General features: G+C 39.8%; 1 protein-coding gene across 1 annotated transcript in view; it reads right to left on the bottom strand.

The window, feature by feature from the left end:
* The window catches only part of KYNU (kynureninase), a gene marked incomplete at its 3' end in the record, with an annotated part of 118,597 nt that extends 101,653 nt beyond the window's left edge, over positions 1-16,944 (bottom strand). The window contains exon 1 of the mRNA XM_084254036.1: positions 16,767-16,944. Within this exon, the coding sequence (XP_084110162.1) occupies positions 16,767-16,935 (169 nt within the window). The 5' untranslated portion in view covers positions 16,936-16,944. The remainder of the gene's footprint in view (positions 1-16,766) is intronic.
* Positions 16,945-25,514: the final 8,570 nt, after the last annotated feature.

The following is a 25,514-nucleotide window of genomic DNA, read 5'->3' as shown; positions in this document are numbered from 1 at the left end:
GCCCACCAGGAGGAGACCAGCACCAGCACACAGCCCCGGCCGCCCGGTAAGCTTGCGCGAAAGCGGCGCTCGGATTGCAGCTGCCCAGGTCCCCGCGCCTGCGACCTAGGCTTGCGGGGAGACGGCGGAGGCCCTCCCTGAGTGAGTAGGAACAAGGTGCCCAGGCAGGGGAGCGGGATTCAAAAGGCGCCATTCCCGCGCCACTGATCTGGGCTACAGCCCGCATCCTGCAACTGAGGGCTTTGGAACTGAGACCCGGGCGGAGGCCCTCCCTGAGTGAGCAGGAACAAGGCGCCCAAGCAGGAGGGATTCAAAAGGCGCCATTCCCGCGCCACTGATCTGGGCTACAGCCCGCGTCCTGGAACTGAGGGCTTTGGAACTGAGACCCGGGCGGAGGCCCTCCCTGAGTGAGCAGGAACAAGGCGCCCAGGCAGGGGAGCGGGATTCAAAAGGCGCCATTCCCGCGCCACTGATATGGGCTACAGCCCGCGTCCTGGAACTGAGGGCTTTGGAACTGAGACCCGGGGCACGAAATTAGGGGCGTGGGTTCCCCACGACGGTGGGGCACAAGGCAGACACAGCACCCCAAAGCCGTTGAGGTGTCCCCTACCATCCCCGCTCTGCTCCCTGTCCCACGGGGTGGAAAATCAGCTCCCCAAGGGCTCTAGGAGAGATCTCTGGTGCCACCTAGCGACTTGACCCCAGCACAGGCTACTAAAGGAGCTAGTGGCCAGCTGGGGAGTTAGCCCACACCGGGCCCCTTCTGAACAAGTAGTCTGAGCCCACAGGGAGAGCGAGCACCCACAGCCGGGGCAGACCAGGTGCACAGAAGAGTGTGCCTGAGACCAGAAGCGCAGGGAGTGTGTCCCACATCACCATTTTAGAACAGGGACATTTCTTCAGTAAAGACTACCTGCAGAAGGCTTCCTCAGGAGCCAGAGGTGAGCGGGGGAAGTTCGCCCACGCCAGACCCCCTCTGGCCTGCAGTCCAAGCCCAGAGGGGAGCAGGAACCCACCGCCGGGGCAGACCAGGCGCACAGGGGAGTGTGTCCCCACATCGGCATTTTAGAACAGGGACCTTTCTCCAGTAAAGGCTGCTTGAAACTGACAGATGACTCCTGGAAGAACCAGAGGGGAACAGAGAAGCCCACCCAAGATGCCGGCAAGTCCCAACAACACAGTGTCCCAACGCATACGGCAAATTAGAAAACAGACAGTAGGGAGGAGAAGAACCACACGCAACCTAGCAACTCTCCAGAGAAAAAGCACACCACAAAAAGAAAGCCAGCCCCCAGATTGCAATGACAATAACTTGGAAGAATTTCTGAGCCTTCCAGAAAGAGAATTTAAAATTGCCGTGATTAAAAAACTGACAGAAGTCATAAAGGAAAACAATGATAAGGGAAAAATAATCAACGATCAGAAGAATGCAATTGAGTCCCTAGAGAGGGAAAACAATGGTCAGAAGAAAGAAATTGAGTCCCTAAAGAGGGAAGTAAAAGAAATGCAGGAGATCAAAGAATTAATGGAAGAACTAAAGAATTCTGGGAAAAGCAATGAAAGCAGAATAGATGAAATGGAAGAACGAATAAGTAATCTTGAAGACACAGAAATAAAAAGAACCAAAACAGAAAAGGAAAGAGAAGTACGAAGGAAAAAGAACGAAGAAAGACTTCGGGAACTATCTGACTCCATGAGGAAAGGAAATATAAGAGTTATAGGAATACCAGAAGGAGAGGAGAGAGATGTAGGAACAGAGAAAATATTCAAAAAGATAATTGAAGAGAACTTCCCAAATGTGAAGAAGGAGCTGAAAATTGATATACAAGAAGCAAGAAGAACACCAAACTTCCACGACGAAAGGAAAAATACAGCAAGACACATAATAGTAAAGCTCCCAAGAATCCAGGACAAGGAAAAAATAATGAAGCTGGCAAGAGGGAAGAAACAGATAACATTCAAAGGAAAACCAATCAGGCTGACATCAGACTTCTCTGAAGAAACACTACGAGCAAGGAGAGAGTGGAGGGACATAGTCAACAGACTCCAAGAAAACAGATGCCAACCAAGAATACTCTATCCCGCAAAGCTCTCCTTCCTCTTTGAAGAAAGAATATGGACCTTCCCAGACAAACAGAAACTCCAGAATTTCATTGCAACTAAACCCACACTCCAAAAAATACTACAAGGAGTCCTAAAGCCAGAACCTCAGAGCGACGAATAACAATGAAAGAAGGCCAAAAAAAAAAAAAAGTTATTAAAAGAATAAATAAATAAAATCAAAGGAAAGACAAACACAATGGCAAATACAGATGTTAACATATCAATATTAACTCTAAATGTAAATGGACTAAACTCTTCAATAAAAAGACACAGAGTTGCAGCCTGGATTAAGAAACAAAACCCAACCTTTTGCTGTCTCCAGGAAACACATTTAGCTACAAAAGATAAAAATAGGCTCAAAGTTAAAGGATGGAAAACAATCCTACAAGCAAATGGACCAAAAAAGAAAGCAGGAACAGCTATACTTATATCAGATAAAACAGATTTCAAACTCAAAAAGATAAAAAGAGACCCCAATGGTCACTACATTATGATCAAGGGGACAATACTTCAAGAAGAAATAACACTCATTAACATATACTCACCAAACGAAGGAGCACCAAAATATATCAGACAACTGTTGTCCTCTCTGAAAACAGACATCAGAGAAAACACATACGTAGTGGGAGACTTCAACACACCACTATCAACAATGGATAGATCAACAAGACAAAAAATAAGTAAAGAAACCAAAGCTCTAAATAAAGACCTAGAGCAATTGGGCTTAACAGACATCTATAGAACACTAAACCCCAAAAAAACGGAGTACACATTTTTCTCAAGCGCACACGGATCATTCTCCAGGATCGATCACATACTGGGGCACAAGACAAACATCAACAGATACACCAAGATTGAAATCATATCAACCATCTTTTCTGACCATGAAGGCATCAAACTAGAAATAAACCATAAAAAGAAGGCAAGGAACTTTCCTACCTCATGGAGATTAAAAACCACACTACTGGAAGACCATTGGACTAATGAGGAGATCAAAGAAGAAATTAAAAAATTTTTTGAATTGAACGACAAGGAGGACACCAATATCCTAAATGTATGGGATGCAGCAAAAGCAGTAATAAGAGGAAAATATATAGCAATAGAAGCTCACATCAAGAAACAAGAAAGAACGCAAAGAAACAACCTAATCTCGAAGCTCAAAGATCTAGAAAAAGAACAACAAAAAAACCCCAAAACCAGTAGAAGAAAAGAAATAATAAAAACCAAAGCAGAAATAAATGAAATTGAAACTAAAAAAACAATCCAAAAGATCAATGAAACCAAGAGCTGGTTCTTTGAAAAAATCAATAAAATAGACAAACCCCTAGCCAGGCTCACAAAGGAAAAAAGGGAGAAAGCACAAATAAACAGGATCATCAATGAAAGAGGAGAAATCACAACGGACACAGCAGAAATCAAAAGAATAATCAGTAACTACTATGAACAGTTATATGGAAACAAGTTTAACAATCTAGAGGAGATGGACAAATTCCTACAACTCTACAATCACCCAAAGCTAGATAAAGAAGAAATAGAACACCTAAACAGACCAATTACAATTAGCGAAATTGAAATGGTAATCAAAAACCTCCCCAAAAACAAAAGCCCAGGACCTGATGGATTTACAAATGAATTCTACCAAACATTCAGAGACGAATTAGTGCCTATCCTTCACAAACTCTTCCAAAAAATTGAGAAGGAAGGGACAATACCAAACACGTTCTATGAAGCCAACATTACACTAATACCAAAACCGAACAAGGACAACACAAAAAAGGAAAACTACAGGCCAATCTCCCTAATGAACACTGATGCAAAAATCCTCAATAAAATTTTAGCTATCAGAATCCAACAATGTATCCATAAGATAATTCACCACGACCAAGTTGGATTCATTCCAGGGGCACAAGGATGGTTTAACATCCGAAAATCAATCAACGTTATCCAACACATCAACAAAAAGAAATATAAAAACCATATGATAATATCAATAGATGCTGAGAAAGCTTTCGACAAAGTGCAACACCCATTCATGATAAAAGCCCTTGAAATTCTTGGGATACAAGGAACATACCTCAACATCATAAAGGCCATCTATGACAAGCCAACAGCCAGTATCATTCTCAATGGTGAAAAGCTGAAAGCAATTCCATTAAGATCTGGAACAAGACAAGGATGTCCACTCTCACCATTGCTTTTCAATATAATACTGGAAGTCCTAGCCAGGGCAATAAGACAAGAGAAAGACATCCAAGGAATCCAAATAGGAAAAGAAGAAGTCAAACTATCACTATTTGCAGACGATATGATATTATACATAGAGAACCCCAAAAACTCCACAGAAAAGCTAATTCAACTCATCAATCAGTTCAGTAAAGTGGCAGGATACAAAATCAACACGCAAAAGTCAGTAGCCTTCCTATACACAAACAATAAATCTGAAGAAGAAGAAATCAAAAAGACCATCCCTTTTGTCATTGAAACAAAAAAAATCAAATATTTGGGAATAAATCTAACAAAAGAGGTAAAGGACCTATACAAAGAAAACTATAAAACACTGTTTAAAGAAATAGAAGAAGACACAAAGAAATGGAGAGACATCCCCTGCTCATGGATTGGAAGAATAAACATTATTAAAATGGCCATCCTTCCAAAAGCAATATACAGATTCAATGCTATTCCAATCAAAATTTCAATGTCATTCTTCAAAGAAATAGAACAATTATTGATGAAATTCATATGGAATCACAAAAAACCCCGAATAGCCAAAGCTCTCCTGAAAAAAAAAGAAGGGAATGGAGGCATCAGACTCCCAGACTTCAAACTATACTACAAAGCCATAATCATCAAAACTGCATGGTATTGGAACAAGAACAGACATACAGACCAATGGAATCGAATAGAAAATCCAGAAATAAACCCACAGATTTATGGTCAACTAATCTTTGACAAAGGAGCAAAGACTATGCATTGGTGCAAAGAAAGTTTGTTCAATAAATGGTGCTGGGAAAACTGGGTCGCTACATGCAAAAGAATGAAGCTTGACCACCACCTCACACCATACACAAAAATCAACTCAAAATGGATTAAAGAACTAGACATAAGACCTGAAACCATAAAATATATAGAAGGAAATATAGGCGAAACACTACGTGATTTGCACATCAAAGACATCTTTACAGACACATCACCCAAAGCAGTGATAGTGAAGGCAAAGATAAACAGCTGGGACTATATCAAATTAAAGAGCTTTTGCACAGCAAAAGAGACAATAACAAAAACAAAGAGAAACCCCACCAACTGGGAGAACATTTTTGCACCCAACACTAATGATAAAGGACTGATCACAAAAATCTGCAAAGAGCTGATGAGACTCAACAACAACAAAGAAAATAATCCAGTCAAAAAATGGGCAGAAGAGCTTAAAAGAAACTTCTCTGAAGAGGAAATGCAAATGGCCAACAGGCATATGAAAAAATGTTCAACATCACTTGTCATCAGGGAAATGCAAATCAAAACTACCATGAGATACCATCTTACACCAGTGAGAATGGCACATATTAAAAAAACTAGCAACAACAAATGTTGGCGAGGGTGTGGAGAAAAAGGAACTCTTCTGCACTGTTGGTGGGAGTGCAAACTGGTCCAACCACTGTGGAAAGCTGTGTGGAGATTTCTGGACCTACTAAACATAGAGCTTCCATATGACCCAGCAATTCCACTCCTAGGTATTTACCCAAAGGACACAGAAACATCAATTCCAAAGAACACCTGCACCCCTATGTTTATAGCAGCACTGTTTACAATAGCTAAGCTTTGGAAACAACCCAAATGCCCAAAAATAGATGACTGGATCAAGAAGATGTGGTACATATATACCATGGAATATTACTCAGCATTCAAAAAAGATAAACACATGCAATTTGCTGCAACATGGATGGCGCTGGAAGGGATCATGCTCAGCGAAATAAGCCAAAAAGAAAAAGAAAAATACCGGATGGTCTCACTCATAGCAGGAATCTAGAAAACTTAAATAAGGGACCAGGAAAATGAATAACTATAAGAAAGTGAAAATCAAAATCAACAAAAAACTATGAACCAGAGACACTTTTAGGGGGGCGGGGGCGGGAGGGGAGGGATTGGGGTCAGAATGGGGGGCTGCAATTGTATGGGGAATATAACAATAAAATTTATAAAAAAAAAAAAAAAAAAAAAAAAAAAGACTTGAGAAGCGAAGAGTACATTCTCTGCAAGTGACTCCACTGAAGACACTAAGCATGGTAGAAGGGATTTTCCCTGGGTGTGTTTTAGGACCAGATGAAATATTGTTGGGAAGTAGAGGCTGCTGCTGGGAAGCCACCTACCCACGAAGAATACTGGGGCAGAGGGAGCTAGAGAGTTCATTATGGCTTCACAGTCTTCTCCAGAAGGTACCAGCAGGCATCCAAAAGTTTGTGGAACTTGAGAAAGTGTGACGGGAAATCCCAAAGGAAGTCACCAAGATTTCCCATCATATCTAGTTGGTATCCAATTAGATAGATAGATAGATAGACAGATATCTTTATACCTCTAGAGTGAGACTGCATGTTATTCTTATTATTCAAATAGATCATCTGGAGACTATAAATAAGAATGACTTTTTAACTGTACTATAAAAGATTCTTATTCCCGGGCCTCCCCTGGTGGCGCAGGTGGTTGAGCGGCATGCTGTGAAGCTGTCCTCAGTCTCTGCAGCGCCGGTTCGATCCCGGCCGTCCGGCGAGGGTCCCACATGGCGCGACAGGAGAGGTCTGCCACCCCTGCTGCTCCCCTTAGCAGTGGATTTCATCAGTCTGCCTGTTCTGTTCCCCGCTCTGTTTCTGGTGAATCTTCTCACCCTTCCGCGCATCTGGACTGTACCCGGGTTCTTGTATAAAATAAATAAGCAAATCTTAAAAAAAAAAAAAAAAAGATTCTCATTCCCTTAGTGATATCTCCTTCCTCCTAACTCTGATAACTGGAAATATTTTATATTACAGGAAGTTTCCATAGAATAAACTATAAATGATATGTTTTTTTTCATATCACTACCCCTCAAACATGTTTCTCTTTTATATCTCTAGCAGTTCTCACACTAATAGGTAATGCTTAGAGGTAATAGAAGAGTCATTTTCTTTTCTTTCTCATAGCATGGTGAGGATGGTTTGTTTTTCTTGGCGAAGAGAGAAAAAAGCTAGCAATGTAAGGACAGTTAAGACCTGAAGTTGGGATGAATGACCTCCCTCTCCATACATACCTACTATATAACCTCTGTTCCCCCTTTTTTTCCCAGCCAATAACTGACTGAGAAACAATAGCTATGATAGCTTTGAGGGTGGTGACATGGACATGAAATATATAACTCAAGTAACAGCAGTAAAGAGCCCTTGAGGGTTTTCAGAGTGTTCTTGCACAATTGCTGTATAAAGAAAATACCATGTACATAGATGTGCATAATTATTTGCATCACAATTTTCCCTTTCTCTCCCTTTCACTCTTTCCTGTTCGTTGAAGACCTTTCTATATTCCATATATGAGGGGGAAAGGAAATAAGTTGAACATAATATTCTAAATTGTGATCAACTTCTGGATCTTCGTCGGTGACAGGATTCCTGATGTTTCCTGAGTGCTTATTATTCTTTGCAATTTTCACAGGAAGACCCTGATTATTTATAGTTAGGAAGCCCATTATTTGTTGGACATCAGGATCAATCAAGACTCATTACTTCTCATTTTCAAAATTGCCATGTCAGTTGTTACTGATTGCCACATCCACATTACTGATAATCATCTGTTGTTGTCTTTATAGTTGGAGCCAAGCCTAGATTTTCTGAAATACATCTTTGAAAAAGAAAGGGTACTAGGAGAAGATTTACTTCCTAGTCTTATGGTGTCAGAGGCTCAACTGTTGCACAACCAGATTTTGTGGGTTCTTCTGGATGGCTTCTTTCATGTTTTATGTACATGGCCTGGGGAGAGTACAGTCCCCTTTTGGAAAACACTCATTTAATATATTCTATCTTCTAAAGTCAAATCAGTGCATATGCCAGTCACTCTTTTCTTCAGGACATTTCCTGTGTTGACTATTTTTTGCATATTGTGAAACTTGTGTTCTACCAAAATGTATTCATCTTTCCTTTCTTTACAATAGGAGTTGCCAATGTGAGAATCATCTTTTGTAGTCTCTCTACGGTCATCTTGGTTTTCTCTCCCAGTTCAATGGTCTTTTTAAAAAGGACATGGAGTTGACTGTCATCTCTCCTTTTTCAAAATAAATTTCTGCACAATTAACACATGTTATTTGTATGGATCTCAAAATAATGATTACATTGTAATGCTTCAAGTCTGTAACTTTTCTTTTTCCAAATTACAATTTTTTTTCTTTTTTTCAATAGTCATATTACATTATAATGTCACATAATGTTTAAGTGTGCATGGTAATAAATTAATGTCTACATATACTACATTAGGTTTACCACTAAAATTCCAATTCTATTCTTCACTGTAGAATTAATGCTTTTTTTTTGTAATTTACCCACATCTCTTACCCACTAATTTGGTCTTATCGTCTCAAAGTTTATTTTGTTCATTTGTTTAGTGACTTTGCTTCTTTTCCTTAGAAGTGCCTTCCTCTCTTGGATTTGGCTCTATCTCATTTTTAGAATGAAGATTTAGATGAAATGTTTCAAACTCTTACCCCTGACTAGAGGAAGGATGGGACAACTCTCATTGCTTTGCTCTCTATCTGCACTCTTGCCTCCAGATACAACTCACAGAAAGGGTTTAGCAATATGGGTAAAACGAAGTTTCCACTTTCTATTCAGAGGAAAATGAAGGTGGTTTTCTTGAAGCAGAAAAATGTTAGTCCTAATTCATATTAGGTAAAGAAGAAACTTAAAATGATTGTATAAATTTGTGCATGAACTTCTGAGCTTACCCCTGCATTGTGCCTGAATGTTTATAATCAAAGTGTCCAACAAAACTTTGAGAAGTGAACTAGTGTCCAAACTGGCAACTCAGTGACATACACACAGTACAGCTCTGAATAATAAGAAAAACAACTTAAAAGATTGTATTATTACTGGAATCACCATCCACAGAACGTGGGTAGGAACTTGCAAAATGACCTCAACTGGGTAAACTGCTTGTTTAAAGAAATCAAAGAAAAGAAACAATATTAACATTTTCAATATAACATAGGATTTAAAAAGATTCAAGTCTCATAATATTAAAAATATCTAGGATACAATCTATAACTATTCAGCATAAAAAACCCAGCACAATATCAGCAGCTCTTTTTGAAAAAGAAAATAGACATCAACACCAAGGTAACACAGATGTTAGTGTTATCAGACAAAAAGTTTAAGATAGCTATTACAACCATGACCCAGGATGTAAGGGAAGACTCTTCGAGATAAATAAATAGAAAAATTTCTGCAGGTAAGTAAACTATTATTTTAAAAAATTGAAATTTTGAACTGGGAAATACAATAAATGATATATTTAGAAACTCCAGCATGGACTCAAGAGCAGAATGGTGATAACAGTCAATGAACTTGCAGACAGATCAATAGAAATTTACCATGTGTTCATTAGAGAATAAGAGAGGATAAAAAATGAACAATGTCTCATGAACATGTAGGTCAATACCAAAGATACAACACTTGTATCTTTGGAGTACTAGAAGGGAAGAAGAAAAGAGTAGGGTGCAAAAAGTGTTTCAAGAAACTATACACGAAAACTCCCTTAAATATGTTTAAAAATTAAACTTACACATTTAAAAAATCTCAGTGAAAAGGTAATGCAGACAGTAGAGAAACGTGCTGACTTTATTTTTTTAAGATCTATTGATTTTTGTTTATGCATACAAGAACTAGGGTGCAGGTCAAAGGTCAGGGGGAGGGAGGATGAGATAATTCACCAGAGACAGAGTAGGGAGCAGAACAGGTGGATCTACTGAAATAAATACACTGCTGAGGGGAGCAGCAGCCAGCCAAGACAGGAAAGGTTTCAGCCCTGTGGGTTAACTCCCTGGCCAGAGATGTAACTCAAGCAGCATTGGGACTTTAACCAGGGGGATTTGAACTGCTGAGACTTTAACTCCTGCGCCACCAGGGAGGCCCAAAACTTGCTCTCCTACTCTCCTGTTCTCTTACTTCCCTCTCTTCCTCCCTACCCTCATATTTTTTTTTCAATGTACAAGCATAATAAAGCTTCTATCTTCCTTAAAAAAAAAAAATCATTCATTCCCTTTGTTCCTTATTAATACTATTTTATTCCTTTCACAACACTGATTTTTAGAAAGACACTCTCAATACTCAGTTTCCAATATCTTTCTCTTTCAGTAACATCTAGAAATGTTTCCCTCCCTGTCATCCCAACAAATCATTAAGGGTAGTGAGGAGAGGAGAGAGAAAGGTAGAGGGCAGAATAATAGTAGATCTTCATAACATAGCATTAAATTTAACTTACTAAAATTGTTTGTCAATTTAGTCATCTCTCTTGGATAGATGATGAGATCTCTAAGTTCTGAACAGGTGAGTATCTGAATGTGAAAGGAATAGTGATAAGGACACTAAAAATAGTCTGCAAATACAATTTACTAATAAGCACATTTGTTGAGGTAATGGCCTTCTAAACAGCAAATGAAACCAAGTTCAATAGAGTACTCGTCTCTTGGGGATGGGAGTAGGAAAAGGAAGTATAGAAAATTTATAAAATTGGATTGCAGTGATGGTTATACAAATAACTATACTAACTGAAGGTCATTGAATTGTACTCTACAAATTGGTGGGCTTTTTAGTATGTCAATTATATCTAAATAAATTAATTTCTAAAAAGTCGTAACTTTGAGTCAAGAGTCATGGACCTGGAATCACAAAACATTTCTTTTGACTACATTAACTAGACAAATTCACTTAATATTCCTTAGATAGCTGAGGGAAATTGTAGGGGAAAAACTTTGCTACCCCAAAATACATCTCTTTCTCATAAAGATTATTTTAGACTAGTATTCTTAAACAACAGACAGAAAAAAAGCTCTGAAAACTATATAGATGTTACCATTTTGGATAAGATATTTAAATGTATAAAGGAAAATCTCCAATTGATTTATAAATCTTTCCTCTAACATCTTATAACTGATCTTCTATTTCCCCCAACCATCCTTGCTTTTATCTTTAAAAATAAATAAATAAGTAAATAAATAAATACAGTATTTAAGAAGGTTAGCCAGGCCATTTTGGAGAGTTTCTTAATTTTCCTGGATCTCTACCATGAGTACAGGAGGTAAACATATTAAACTTTTGTGTGTTTTTCTATGTTAATCTCTCTCAGTCAGGAACTCAGAGGGCAGAGGAAAATTTAATTTCCTCCCCTACATGTTATTATCACTAAGTTATAAAAATTTTAGGTTAATAGGGCCTCCCCGTGGCACAGCGGTTGAGCGCTGGGTTGCAAAGCTGCCGGCGACCTCTGCGGTGCCGGTTCAATCCCCGGCTGCTTCCCGGCCACCAGAGGAGGGTCCCACATGGCATGCAGACCTCTCCTGCCGCCCGCTGCTCCCCTCAGCAGTGTACTTCGGTCCTTCTGCCTGCTCTGCTCCCCGCTCTGGCTCTGGTGAATTCTCTCACCCTCCCGCGCTTCTGACTGCACCCAGTGCATGTATAAACAAAAACGAACGAACAAATAAATAAATAAAAACATGCCTCTATTAAAAAAAAAATTAGGTTATTTATAAAATAAATAGAAGTGGTAAATTTTATAAAGAAAAAAAATGTAAGATATAATGAGAACAAATAGCAAGGTATTTATAAATAAATATCCAACATTGGTCTAAAGCCTAAAATTGAATTCTTCATGTTAGGCCTCACCAAGACTTAACACCACCTAATTTACTTTCAGCTACTCCTTAATGTAGAATTTTAAACCAGGAAATCTGGTGTTGTCTGATTAGCAGTAGTAAGGCGATTTTCATGATGAGATCTCCAACCTTCCTGGAAAAATCTTTCTTCCTTCTTTTATATTGCTAATAACTTTGCCCCATCCTCCTTTGTAATTACAAAACTTTCCATTTTGTGCAAGCCCTTACAGAAGTTTCTATTTGCTAAATGGGATGTTGCCAGAGTCATAAATCCTTTAATAAAGTCAACAAGATCTCTAAATTTATTCAGATGAATTAATTGTGTTCGCTAAAACAAGGAGGAATATTTTTTAATTATCAAATAAACAAGCTTCATATAGCTAGAGTCAGTGAGGCAACCACTTCTATTTCTATAAGGAATGTAAATTAGCTGCACTGATTTCTGAATGATAGTTTGGCACTCTAAGTTTTAGACTAGTGTCTATGCAAAAGCAATATATCTTATGGGACTATCCAAAATGCTCAGAGATTCAGGCACTAGGATCTTTCAAACAGGAATACTTATAATCTCATGAAAGTTGAAAAGTTCTCTTGCTATATTTATATCTTTCACTCCTTTTTCCCTCCTTTCTTTCTTCCTTCTTTTCTAACCCCTTTCCTTCTTTTGTGTGTGTGTGTGTGTGTGTGTGTGTGTTGGCTTATGCTAAACCATATTGAGCAAAAGAGTAAGACCAAGCAAATGAAAATATTTTGGACTCTTTTCTCTAATGACATCTCAGATCAACTAGGGATAGAAGGAAACTTACTTATTTGGATAAAATTTTCTATTAGAGACACAAAGCAAATATCATATTTAATGGTAAACTATCAGAAAACCACAGCCACTGCCTATAACATTTCCTTAGGATTTTTTTTTTAAGTCTATATTGAGAGTTGTGATCCTTTCATTTTTGGAAAACTTGTTTATGTTCTCTTTTGCATTATTCAGAGTTGTTAAAGAACGTTAGTTCTTGGTGTTATGCCAGTCTCTTAAAATAATTTGAGATGCTGTGTCGTTTTTAGATATTCTTGGAAGGTTTTAATAAAAGAGGAAGTACTGGTTTCTTCATAAGTTCTTATCATGCCAAAAAAAAAAAAAAAGAAGGAAATTTCAACACCGTTTGTGTTCGGGGCGGGGGGGGGGGGGGGAAGGTTGTCCTGAACAAACTCCACAAACAGGTTTTATGGATCCACCCCTATCCCAAGACACAAAGCCCATAATGTCATCATTGCTGAAGGGAAGGTTGTTGGAACCTGAGGATGGAGTTAAGCAACCAGTTTGGTATATAACCAGAATTGTGGGCCCTGCGGGTCCTTGGTTTTCACTGCCTTTAAGCATGCTATTGAGGTTCCAACTCAGTGGAACTGGTAGTATGCATTCACAAATGAATTCACAATTCACAATTTGTCTCTCTCTCCCTGAGTTATTTGTTTCTTCATTTCCCCTTTTTTATAAACAAACCCTTGATTAACCTTTTTGTGTATGCCTCCAGTTGAGTCTCATTATAAATCCCTTTTAAGTGTGTGAGTGAGGATCCACAGTCAGGCCAACCCATTTCACATTGGGGTTGCCCTGTAACATTTTTACCTGAGTCTGGTGCGCTATGCAATGCCACAAAACTGATCTCATGATTTCATTCTCATCCCTGCTCAAACGGCCTCTTATCACTGCTTCCTTCCTATAATACCTTGGTAAGAACACACCCTTACTATCCTGCGCCCCAACTCTCCCTTCACTACACTTAGGGTACTCCTACCTGTAAGACCATATAGCACATGTCTGTAAGTCTGTTTGTTTTCTGACTCCTCATACTAGAATAAAAGATCAAAGTTTTAGAAAAACCCTGTACTGATCTGTTATCAAAATCTCAATTAAAGGAAAAAACCCATAATAAAAGGGAAAATAAACTAACATTTGACCCTATTCTAGGCTCATTTAACATAAACTCATTTTCATGCTTAGAAAGATCCTAATAGAGCTGTATTCTTTCCCACAGGAAGGAAATGTGACTCTAGAGGTTACTTCCTTCTCAAAATCACCAGCCAGAGTGTTAGAGCCAGAAATTCACAGAAATCTCGACCACAGTCTCTCCCAAACCAATATTGAGTTCTGTTAGTTGTTTGTAACACAAAAATCCACTGAGCTGGGCATGGAGAGATGAATTAGAAAGCAATTTTGAAAATATGTGAAGGAATGTGAAAAGGGAACTAATAATTATTTATTGAATGAAAGTGATTCAATTTAAGGGTGGAAGTTATGTTAATGAGTCTTTAAATACAGTAGCACAGAGATAAAATTCAAAATAGCATTTTAACTTTCTGTATACCCTTTACTTACGATAGTCTTATGTTCCTGGAAATTCAGGGATGAGCTTTACTGTAAATCCCTAACAGAATTATATAGAAGAAGGTCTTTTAAGAAAAGAAAGACACACGCACGCAAACAAACAAACAAACAAAAACCCATATAATTTTGTAATGCATTACCTACAGTGCCCAGAAATGCAGTGCCCAGAAAGCAGTCATTGCTAAAGTGGGTGTTGCTATGTGAACCGTTAGTAGCATTTCTCAAGACATCTCAGTCCCAACTGCAGCCACAGTGGACAACTAGCCACTTCTAGTGCTTCTGCCCTTCTTTCTCTGATACCATCATCATCTAATCATCAACTAATACTCATCATCTAATCATCATCTAATACTCAACCTCCTTGGAAAGTGTTGGTTAGTACTTTTGTTTGCTTACTTTCTTATATCTGTTTTTCATACACTCATGAAAAGGAATAAAAGATTTTTTTAAAAGATTATTTATTTATTTTTATTTATACAAGCACTGGGTACAGTCTCGCGGGAGGGCGAGAGAATTCACCAGAGCCAGAGCGGGGAACAGAACAGGCAGACTGATGAAATACACCGCTGAGGGGAGCAGTGGGTGTGTCAGGAGAGTTCTGCGAGCCATGTGGAACCCTTGCTGGTGGCCGGGGTTCGAACCTGCACTGCAGCGGCTGTGGGCAGCTTCACAACCCAGCGCTCAACTGCTTCGCCACCGGGGAGGCCCGGAATAAAAGATTTTTGAGAAAATTACAAATTTCAATGTCAGAAAGTTCTAGAGACCTGCTTCCCAATTTGAAAATGTTACATGCTGAGAAGGTGACCTAAAGCTTTGTGCTGTCCAGGATCCTGATGTCATCCCTGAACTCAGGGCTCATTAAACCTGCCATGCGCCGGAGAGTACATTGGGACAGGCTCAAGATATCTAGCACTGACATATCTGGGCTGGGCAGTGGGTATTTCTGAGGACTTCCACATTGTGTGCCGCCAGTCATCTGGCCACTTCCTTCCCATCACTGAAAGAATATTGGAAGATTTAATTTCCTTCATTTCTCACACATCAATGTATTTTTTATGCCTTGCTATTCAAATCAAAGTACCCTTTCATTCTAGCCCCTAGAAAGACATATTTCTTCCTCTGTGATCCCATATTAGTTTACTTACAGTCTCATTTCATTTGGTCTCATAAAACACTATTTTGTATCAATGTCTCCCTAAACTGATATTAAGCATCTTTAAATTAGATGAAAGACTATCTCTTATTTTACCTTTCCATAATTTTATGCAATGAAATCTTGCAGTACACGATAAGCCAAATGAGACAGTTAGCTGACCCAATCTCATCCTAAAATCATACATGCTAATACTCTTATACTATGAGTACCCAAATTGTATGTGCCTCACTTATTCTGAAGTAAATTAGATTCTACTGTAGAGTATGTAAAACTTATTTGGTGGATTAATTCCATTCAACCTAGCAACCTTTTTTTGTTGATGTAAAATGGAATGAATTCAAATATAAATAATTGTTTCATATTTCTATTCCTGTGAATCTATTTTTTTTTCAAACAAATCATCCTCAAACCAACAATAGGGTCGGCTTAATGTAGTTTAATACAATATGTATTTCTAAGGCAATACATTGTTTTCTTCTTTATTTTAAGTCTCATACATGCCACATCACGCAAAGATGGCTATTTCACATAACATCCCTCCTAAGATATCCAAGTCTCAAAATAACATTCCTTCTAAGACAAATATGCACTCACAAACTAGGTGCCATAAAATAAGAGATATTCTAATACTGTATTGAAAAGGAATTGTTTTGAGCTCTAAGTGCTTAGAAAACAAATAAATGCATCTGCCTATAATTTTCAATCAGTTACTCTATTGTTCAGAGAAGTAGATGACAGTATAAGCACCCTGTAAGTATTTTATTCAGAAGTGGAGAAGAAATATAAAGAAGCTGGGATTAAGGTAAGCTGACAGTTTGATTTAGTAGCACCAGGAATCTGCTGTTTGTCAGAGACAATTGCAATGTTTCTATTATGTAATGGCACAATGGTTTTCAAAGACTTATGATAAACATATGCAGCAGCAAAAATAAATTAATAAATTGATTAAGAAAAATAAGCCCCTGGGCCTTCCTGGTGGCCTATGGGTTAAGTCTCAGCGCTATCACCACTGTGTCCTGAGTTCGATCCCCGGTCAGGGAGCTAACCCACATGGCGCAGCAGACCTCTCCTGACTCATCTGCTGTTCCCCTCAGCAGTGTATTTCAGTAGATCTGCCACTTCTGTTCCCCACTCCATCTCTGGTGAATCCTCTCACCACGCTGTACCTCTGGCCTACAACCCAGTTCTTGTATGCATAAATAAATTTAAAAAAAAAAAAAGACCCTGTCCAGTATTCTTACTTGAAGGTAGATCCTGCACTTTGGGAATATGAAAATGCTCCCTGAAGTGTCTCAGCTTATCTTCTTCATCAAGGCGCAGGGCGACCCGCTCATCTGTCATGTGGCATCTAAGCTCAGACGCTATGCGTTGCAATGTGTCAGCTGGTAATTCAAGACGTGAAGGTTCCATTACAAGTTGCTCTCTAAAAAAGCAAAATATATACATAGATATATATAAGTGATCTAACCATATATAAGTTGTACAATTAACTACACAGCATTAAAACCCATGCTTGAGATTTTCTTGAGTGTAAAATGAAGAAAATAATAGTAACACAGGGATCTTCAAAAGACTAAATGAGGTGACGATGCTAGGACAGAGCAAACTCTCAATAAATGCTAGCTTTTTTCTATTTTTTATATTCTGGAAAATGGAGCAAATTAGTGACTTAAACACATAACTTCATCTTCTTTTCTTCTAGATGTCTTAGTAGGCAGTAACACCAAAGATACTTTTGAGAAAAATGTAGAAAAATAGTGTCCTTATTCTACCTCCACTGTGTCACCTCAGTGATGTAGATCATAGTTTCAAGTCTGTGGATTTATATACAATAGAATCTTGACAAATTGTTTATTGTGAATGAAAAATAATGTTAGTAATTGTTGGCATATAAAGACCAAGGAAATAGACTTTTTGCTGATGAGAAGCCTTTCCTCCTTTACAGCCATATATACCATCTGAGGACAAAGTAGTGCCCTGTGTTGTTTCTTGAATCCACATCCTACAACAGTTAATCATCACTTAACATTTACAACCTTTTTGGAAAAATAGTCTTTCTGAAGTAGATAAATGACACTGTGACTTCAACACATATTTTTAAATATCAGAGAAGTTTTATATTTATACTTCCCAAAGTTTTAGGTTCTGTTGTTTTTTTTTTTTCCAAAATTGAGAAATAATAGTCTTTGAGAACAATATCAGGTTTCATTTACACTTTTATACTATTGATGATTTGACTTATACATTCCTCATTTATTTATTATTTAAGTAAATATTTTTGAGCACTTAAATCACATATCTCCAAGTATTGATGGGATAGCTATGTTTCAGGTAGTGTATAAGTAGTGACTATTACAGAGTTTACATTTTAACAGAAGAATGGAAAATAATGGACTCATGTAATTTCAGACTGATAAGTAAACAAGGTAGAATAACAGGATAGTCACTGGGGTATAGAACAATTACCTCAGGGGATCAAATGCATCTCTCTGAGGCAGGGAAATACCAGTATTTCTGAATAATATTCTGAATAAAACATGTGAAGACTTGGATCTGGAGGAAGATGATGGCAAATGCAAAGACCCTGATGTGGTGAGTTGTACTTAGCCTGTTCATCTAATCCACTAAGGAAAGTTAAGGAGGTGGAAAGTATGACATGAGAGAAGCACAGTCAGAAGTTAGTCATGAAGAACTTTAAAGTTCAGATATTTTTCAAAGTTTAATTGGGAATTACTGGAGAGTCATGAAGAGGTAAGTGATAAGATAACTTTATATTAAATAAAAAATCAATTTTATACTCTGATGAGTTTTGTGTTAAAAGAGAGAGAGGGGTAAATTAAGGCTATTTTAGCTAGATGCTAAAGGAGAAACTGATGATAAATTAAATGTGGTGAGGGGAGGAACTTGAAGTGTGAGGGGCCCAGCATCTGAGTGTAGCTGGGCACTGTGCATACCCTGGTGGGCACCTGCAGCACAGCATACCTGGATACCTCAGTCTCTCTGCCATGGAGATGTTTGTGTCTGTGCAGTAGTTGCAGTGGTGTGGGTTAAAAAATACCAACCATACACATTGAATGATCTCACTTTGCATCAGGGTGTTTTGAGTACCATTCAAAAATTTATCACTGAAGACCAACAGTTGCACTTGATTCTCTATGGCCCTCCAGGGATACTAAAGACATTGACCATCTAGCCAAACAGATATCCAAAGATAAAGAAATGGGCCCCATGGACTTGAAAGTGAATACTTGAGGTAACTGAGGAATAGATATCCTTTGGGGGCTGATCCTAAGCTTTGCTAGCAGGACAATATTTAAGAAGGGCTTTTAACAACTGATCTTTGACAAAATTGATGTCATGATTCAAGATGTCAGGAATGCCTTGAGCAGAGTCATTGAATGATTTACTGAAAATACGTAATTTTGCCTTATCTGTAACTCTTTATCCAAGATCATCCCACCTTGCAGTGCTAGTATAAAAAGTTCCATTTCTGTCCCGACTCCTGAAGTCATAGATCCCTGCCTAGAACATGTCACAGAAGAGAAAGCTATTTTAAGTGAAAGCAGATAAAAGCACTTGTAATTCATTCCAGTCAAATATGAAAGGGCTCTGGACATTTTGCAGAGCACCAAGAAGGTAACTGAGCAGGTGTTTGCACCCGCACAGGACACCAATTCACATTTGATATTGCCAACTTTCTGGCCTGGATGTTGCATTAAATCTTCTCCACTGCTTACAGAAATACTAGAGTTGAAAACTCTGTATCCTGACAGAGATACCATGTTTGCGCATGAAGTGGACTTTCAACTTCAATATGAATACACTTATTGACCAAAATGGCAGAAATTAAGTACAGATTTTCTGTTGGCACCAATATGAAGATTTAGTTGGGTTCCTTCATTGCTGCTTTAGAAATCACCAGAGACCTGTTTGTTACAGAGGTCTAGATACAAATTCCCATCATGGCAATTCTCAGGCCTAGTAATGATGTAACAGGGGATTCCAATATAGAATGAGCTGCCACCCACATCAGAGCAGCGAAGCCACAATCACCTCAAGCCTTGGCAAATTACTCTAGCATGTGTGGACAGACATTTAAAGAAGTAGGTACTGGGCTCCCTGGTGGTGCAGGGGTTAAAGACAGCGCTATCAAGCCATCGCCAGCCACTGCAGCACTGGCTGGCCAGGGAGGTGGCCACATGGTGCAGCAGACCTCTCCTGTCTCGATCACTGGTATCTCAGCAGTGTATTTTAGGCAGTCTGCCTGTTCTGTTCCCATTCTGTCTCTGGTGAATTCTCTCAGCCCCCACCCCCCATACCTCTGGCCTGTACCCCAGTTCTTCTATGCATAAATAAATAAAATCTTTAAAAATAAATAAAATAAAAAGTAGGACTGTACAAATAACTTCAGTGTTTGACTATCTTGCACTGCCTATTATTGTTTATTGGGAAAAATGAAAACGCAAAACCTCTTTTTCATTCTTCAGGCTTTTAATCCTCAGTTATTCGATGACAGGAAATTGGCCTGCCCATTTTAATCTGGAACACAGGCTTTCAAAACTATTTTGGTCCAAGTGTCTTACATCTCCAGGTAAACAGAGTATCTTCTAAATTAAGTTTATAAATCTAAGCTGTGGTGTTGTATCTGTGTCTACTTTAAATAAGTGTTAATGGATTTCTGCCCCAAATGATTTTATCCTCATAAAATGGACTCAATTCTCTTCACTTTTAAAATTGGTCTTTTTATTTGTCCTTTTAAAGTGGAAGAGTTACTAGCAGGCTCCCAGCTATGTGGCAAGTAGAGAAAACTTTCAGTATAGATTATGCCACTGGGGCCAGTGGTTTTACAAACATCACTTCTTTAACCCAGGGAGGGCCTGCATGAAATTAAGCCTGACCCTCAACCTGCCACTGCCGAAGGGTTAGGATTTGTGTACAAATGTACCACATTATTTTACAGCAATTACACTGCATTTATGATAGTGTTCTTTATAATAAAACTAAAGCAGCTTACTTTTTGGTTGTGCAAAAAACATAGGGGGAAAAGCATCTGTATTCATGATAGATTTGGAGGAAACTGTAGACAATCTCCAGTGAGGACAAGAGGTAACTTTAAGCTTTGGGATCTAAGCAAATATTTTAAAAGTGATGAAATAAAAAATACCTAGAGAAGAAATATTTTGAGAAGGAAATCACTTTTATTTAGGTTATGTTAAGTATTGAATATTCAAGTGGAATGTCAACTTGGCTATTAAATCTTTGAGTAATTCAGGATAAATATGGATGGGAAAATATAAATTTTGTATTTTTCATCTCATACTGTTGCTAAACTCTAGATACCTAGGAAGCAACTAAATCTAACAGAAATACGGTTCTAGAATCTCAAGTCAATCATCTTGCTCCTACTCTCCATTGTCCTTTGTCTCTCATCAACATACATAGTGTTGGACATTAAAGAATTGTATGTCTGAGTATTTATTTTGACAATAAAATAAACATCGTTAAGCTTGAATTCTTCTGTTTATGTCAGTTCCTTTTTCAATTTCCAATGGTCCCCCATGAACCATCCTTTATATTCCCTGATAAAGACAATGAGATTCATCTGCATATATTTCTTAGCTTTGATACCAATAATGGCATTTAATTGCTCCAATCATGCTTTGTACAAAGGCAGTGATTTTGGCATTGATATTGAAGGTTCTTTTAATATCTGACCATACTAAGTTATTAATTTCCTCTTCATGACATTTCTGTCATTTTTCTCATGACATTTCTGTTGCCTAAAATCTTCTACTTCCCTGTTCACATATTTAGATCCTAGTCACCTTTCAAAGTCTTCATTCTGATGTCACTTTTTTTTTCATATGTTTTGTTAAACTGCCTTAGTTAAAAATAATATCTCCTCCTGTGAGCATCTGTTATATATATAAGAATGCCTCTTATGGCATGTAATATAGTCTTTCAGGTACTATATTTACTAAGATACCTATGTGGATGTAAAAGATCAAACAAGTTTGCTATACCAACAACTAGATTTCTACAGAAGATTTTGACAAAGGAACAAGACTTCTGAATAGAGATGGCAGTGACTCTGATACTTGACTTTTCTATTTTTTTTTAAGATTCATTTATTTATTTATACAAGAATCGGGGTATAGGCCAGATGCGTGCGAGCGTGGGAGGATTCACCAGAGACAGATCAGGGAACAGAACAGGCAGATTGACTGAAATACACTGCTGGGGGGAGCAGCGGGTGAGACAGGAGAGGTCTGCCGTGCGATGTGGGACACTCATCGGCTGGCCGGGATCAAAGCGGCGCTGCAGAGACTGCGGACAGCTTCACAGCGCTGTGCTCAACTGCCTGCACCACCAGGGAAGGCCCCTACTTACTTTTCAATTGCCTGGCCACAGTCATTTAAACATCTGCGGACACTTGACCCACCAAAGACAATGCACTGTTTTGTCAAACACCTGTGAGTTACTTGCAGTGAAACTTCTAACCAAATGATAATGATGGTGTTTATCTGAGCATATAGTCAAATTCTTTCCCAAATCTGAGCTGTGAGATATAGTTTTTCATTAAATTATAAAGAGAAACAAAATTGTAAAACAATCACAGGCAGAAGCAACAAAATTGTAGCATCAGAAAGGAATATTGTGAGTGACTCATTTTTTAATCAGAACAACAGTAGAAAAATCATGAAGTGATTCCAGCAATGAGTAAGAATCTTTTAATGCAACAATGACATGGAATGGAAACTATGTCTCCTAAAAAGGTAACAGTGTTACAGATGCACCTCCATAACCCAGACGTGCCATTTTCCCTCCCTCCCCTTACATGTGGCCACCTTGGATTACAAGCTCCAGTATGCTATGGAACAGACTTCCTGAGTGGAGGAGCTACTGGAACTAGGCACAGAACTGAGCAAAATATCTATCACAGAAGGCAGGCAGGTTGGCCTCTCTTGCTTCTATAATCCTACTTGCACCCTGGCGCTATTGAGAAGAGACATGGAGGAGACATGTAGAAGAGAGTCACAGAGACACATCAATGAGATGCTTACAAGAGACACATGGGTCAGAGCTGTGTAGGCAGGCTGTCTTCTGCAGAGACAATGGCAGTCACTATCTTAATTTTTTTTGTGTGTGCTTTAATTTTGTATTTTCTCTCTTTCCTTCTGTCCCAGACCTGCTTAACACCATTCTTATGTTTCTCCACCCAAAGGTGCTTTGGATTTGTGGCAAGACTTTGGGGCTCAGCAGCCTTGCTTCAGGCTGAACCTGTTTGCCTGAGCTTTTGCTCATGAGGAGATGGGTTATTTGGGGAGTTTTATTAGGAAACAATAATTGGGGATATATTCTCTTTATGCATACCAATTCATTAAAAGTTTTTTATATAAGGGGCCTCTCTGGTGGCGCAAGGGCTTAAGACACAACCTATGAAGCTATTCACAGCTGCTTCAGCATGAATTCAATCCCTGGCCAGCCAGGGAGCAATCTACATGGCATAGCAGATCTCTCCTGACTCGCTTGCTGCTCCCCTCAGCAGTGTATTTCAGTCAATCCACCTGTTCTCTTCCCCACTCTGTCTCTGGTGAATTCTCTCACCCCCCACACCTCCGGCCTATACTCCAGTTCTTGTATGCAAAAATAAATAAATCTTAAAAAAAGTTTTTACATAAAGCATCTGATTCCTCTGCCTTTGTGCAATGAATGACTGCTCCTCTTTTAGAATGTGCACTCCATAATAGTTTGAAGTCCCTGAGTTCTTTATCCCATGCACTAAAAACATGATAAGTTAGTGTGGAGAGTCATGACTTCTTTCTAGGAAGCCATCTATGTGCAATGTCTGGGAGACCACTTGCATATTCTGAAAAACCATAGAAACTATTTTTTTTTTTTTTTTGCCTTACTATAGGGTAAAGAAAAATGTCAGGCTTTTCTGCCCTCCTGCCATCAGGATAGATGATGGATCCTTGCGGTCCTGAATTCATGCCTGATGGCGGACACCTGGAATAGGGTGTGGGCCTAGGTAGATGGGATTCACCTGGGCTAAGACTGGGCTTTTAAGTGTGGCGTGACAGGGACGCCAGCAGAAGCAGAGAACGCCAGAGAGCCCAGAGAGAGTGCGGATTTGCTGGGGGCTGGGAGGACTGCCAGCCTCCCGGCCCCCCAGCACCCCTGCCTGCCATGTACCCGCTGAACCCCAATAAAAACCTGCAAAACCACTGAGGACTCTGACTCCTCCTTTACCCGGTCTGCATGGGATCAGAAAACCTGCACTGTGGTCTGTCCTGCCCCTACAATTGGCGTAAGTCGGCAAGATCCATGTAGATGGGTATTAGAGCCCTCCAAAGACCTGGAGAGACTAAGGAGAACAGACTGTTTGCCTGTGATGACACTGGAGGCATCATGGTGACCCAGGAGATGGACAATGTCCAGGATCTATAGGATAAGACCTCAGGTGGAGGAGGAGACACCCAAGAGGACCAGCCAACGACACCCGAAAAGACCAGCCAATGACCCCCGAGGCAGCAGAAATCATCGGCGAAAAGAGGACTATGATTTGGAGCTCGCCAGTGCTGATTCAGGGAGAGGTCAAGAGACTTGGATTGATGGACTGACAATTGAACTTGGAGACAATCCCGCCAGAAGGCGGAGGACCTTGCAGGTTGATGTGTTTTGGGACCCTGGGGGTGGAACAGTTTTGTTTGTAAGCCCCAGGAGATGGGAATCTGGGGGTGGCCAGTGGGCCTTGATGGCCAAAAGCAGCCTGGACTTGCCCAGCAGCTAGGCGGAGGAGAAAAGCCAACGGAGAAGGCAAAAGCTGGTGTTGATGCTAAGTTGAGAAACCCTGAGTGGCTGTTAAGCAACCTGAGTATGCTGAAGACCTGTGAGTCTCGTAAAATCACCTGTGGGTGATCCCTGCTCATTCTTGAGTGAGGGTGAGGAGCTGAGGAACCCGTCCTTGGGGGATGGGTGGGGAACGTGGCTTGGTGTGGAGCCCAAGCCAAATGTAGAGTTTGGATCCCTGACCCATGTGCTTGTGCAGTGGGTTGGCCTGAGTGCAGGGGTCTGCGAGTCGCATGGGTGGCTATGAAAGCCGAGTGTTGGAGCAACTGCACACAGAAACCCTGAGGGTTGGCGATTACCCCCAACAGAATAGAATTGCCAATCCCAGAGCTAGTGCATCCTGGGGGTGGATGCTGTGTGTGGCTTGTAGTCGAGACTACAGCCAGAGAAGGCCAGGAAGCCAGACGGCTCCTGGTGTGTTATAGTAGATGCCGTGAATTGTTCCCCTCCCTTGTATGAGCAGTGCCTTCGGCAGCAGATTTGGTGGCTCCTCTGCTGGTACCAATAATTGTCTTTTGACACTAGGTGGGGCCCTGCCTGGACTTATTTGTGTTCTGCTGTATTTTGTTATATTGTGATGTATTTGCTTTTGTGGGCCATGGCTACATTGTTTGTGTTTGCTAAGAGACAAAATTGTACATATAAAGACTATGGCAGAAAACCCTGAGGGGGTGTACTGTAGGGTAAAGAAAAATGTCAGGCTTTTCTGCCCTCCCACCATCAGGATAGATGATGGATCATTGCGGTCCTGAATGCATGCCTGATGGCGGGCACCTGGAATAGGGTGTGGGCCTAGGTAGATGGGATTCACCTGGGCTGAGAGTGGGCTTTTAAGGGCGGAGTCACAGGGACGCCAGCAGAAGCAGAAGCAGAGAGCCCAGAGAGAGTGTGGATTTGCTGGGGGCTGGGAGGATTGCCAGCCTCCCGGCCCCCCAGCACCCCTGCCTGCCACGTACCCACTGAACCCCAATAAAAACCTGCAAAACCACTGAGGACTCTGACTCCTCCTTTACCCGGTCTGCATGGGATCAGAAAACCTGCACTGTGGCCTGTCCTGCCCCTACACTTACTATCAAGAATGTCATAATTATAAAACTATTACTTATGGCACACCTACCCTACTGAGCTGGTCTACC

Source organism: Talpa europaea, assembly GCF_964194135.1.
Source record: "Talpa europaea genome assembly, chromosome: 1".
Taxonomy (NCBI): Eukaryota; Metazoa; Chordata; class Mammalia; order Eulipotyphla; family Talpidae; genus Talpa; species Talpa europaea.
The sequence above is the reverse complement of the archived record's forward strand: the minus strand, read 5'-3'. Positions and strand labels throughout refer to the sequence as shown.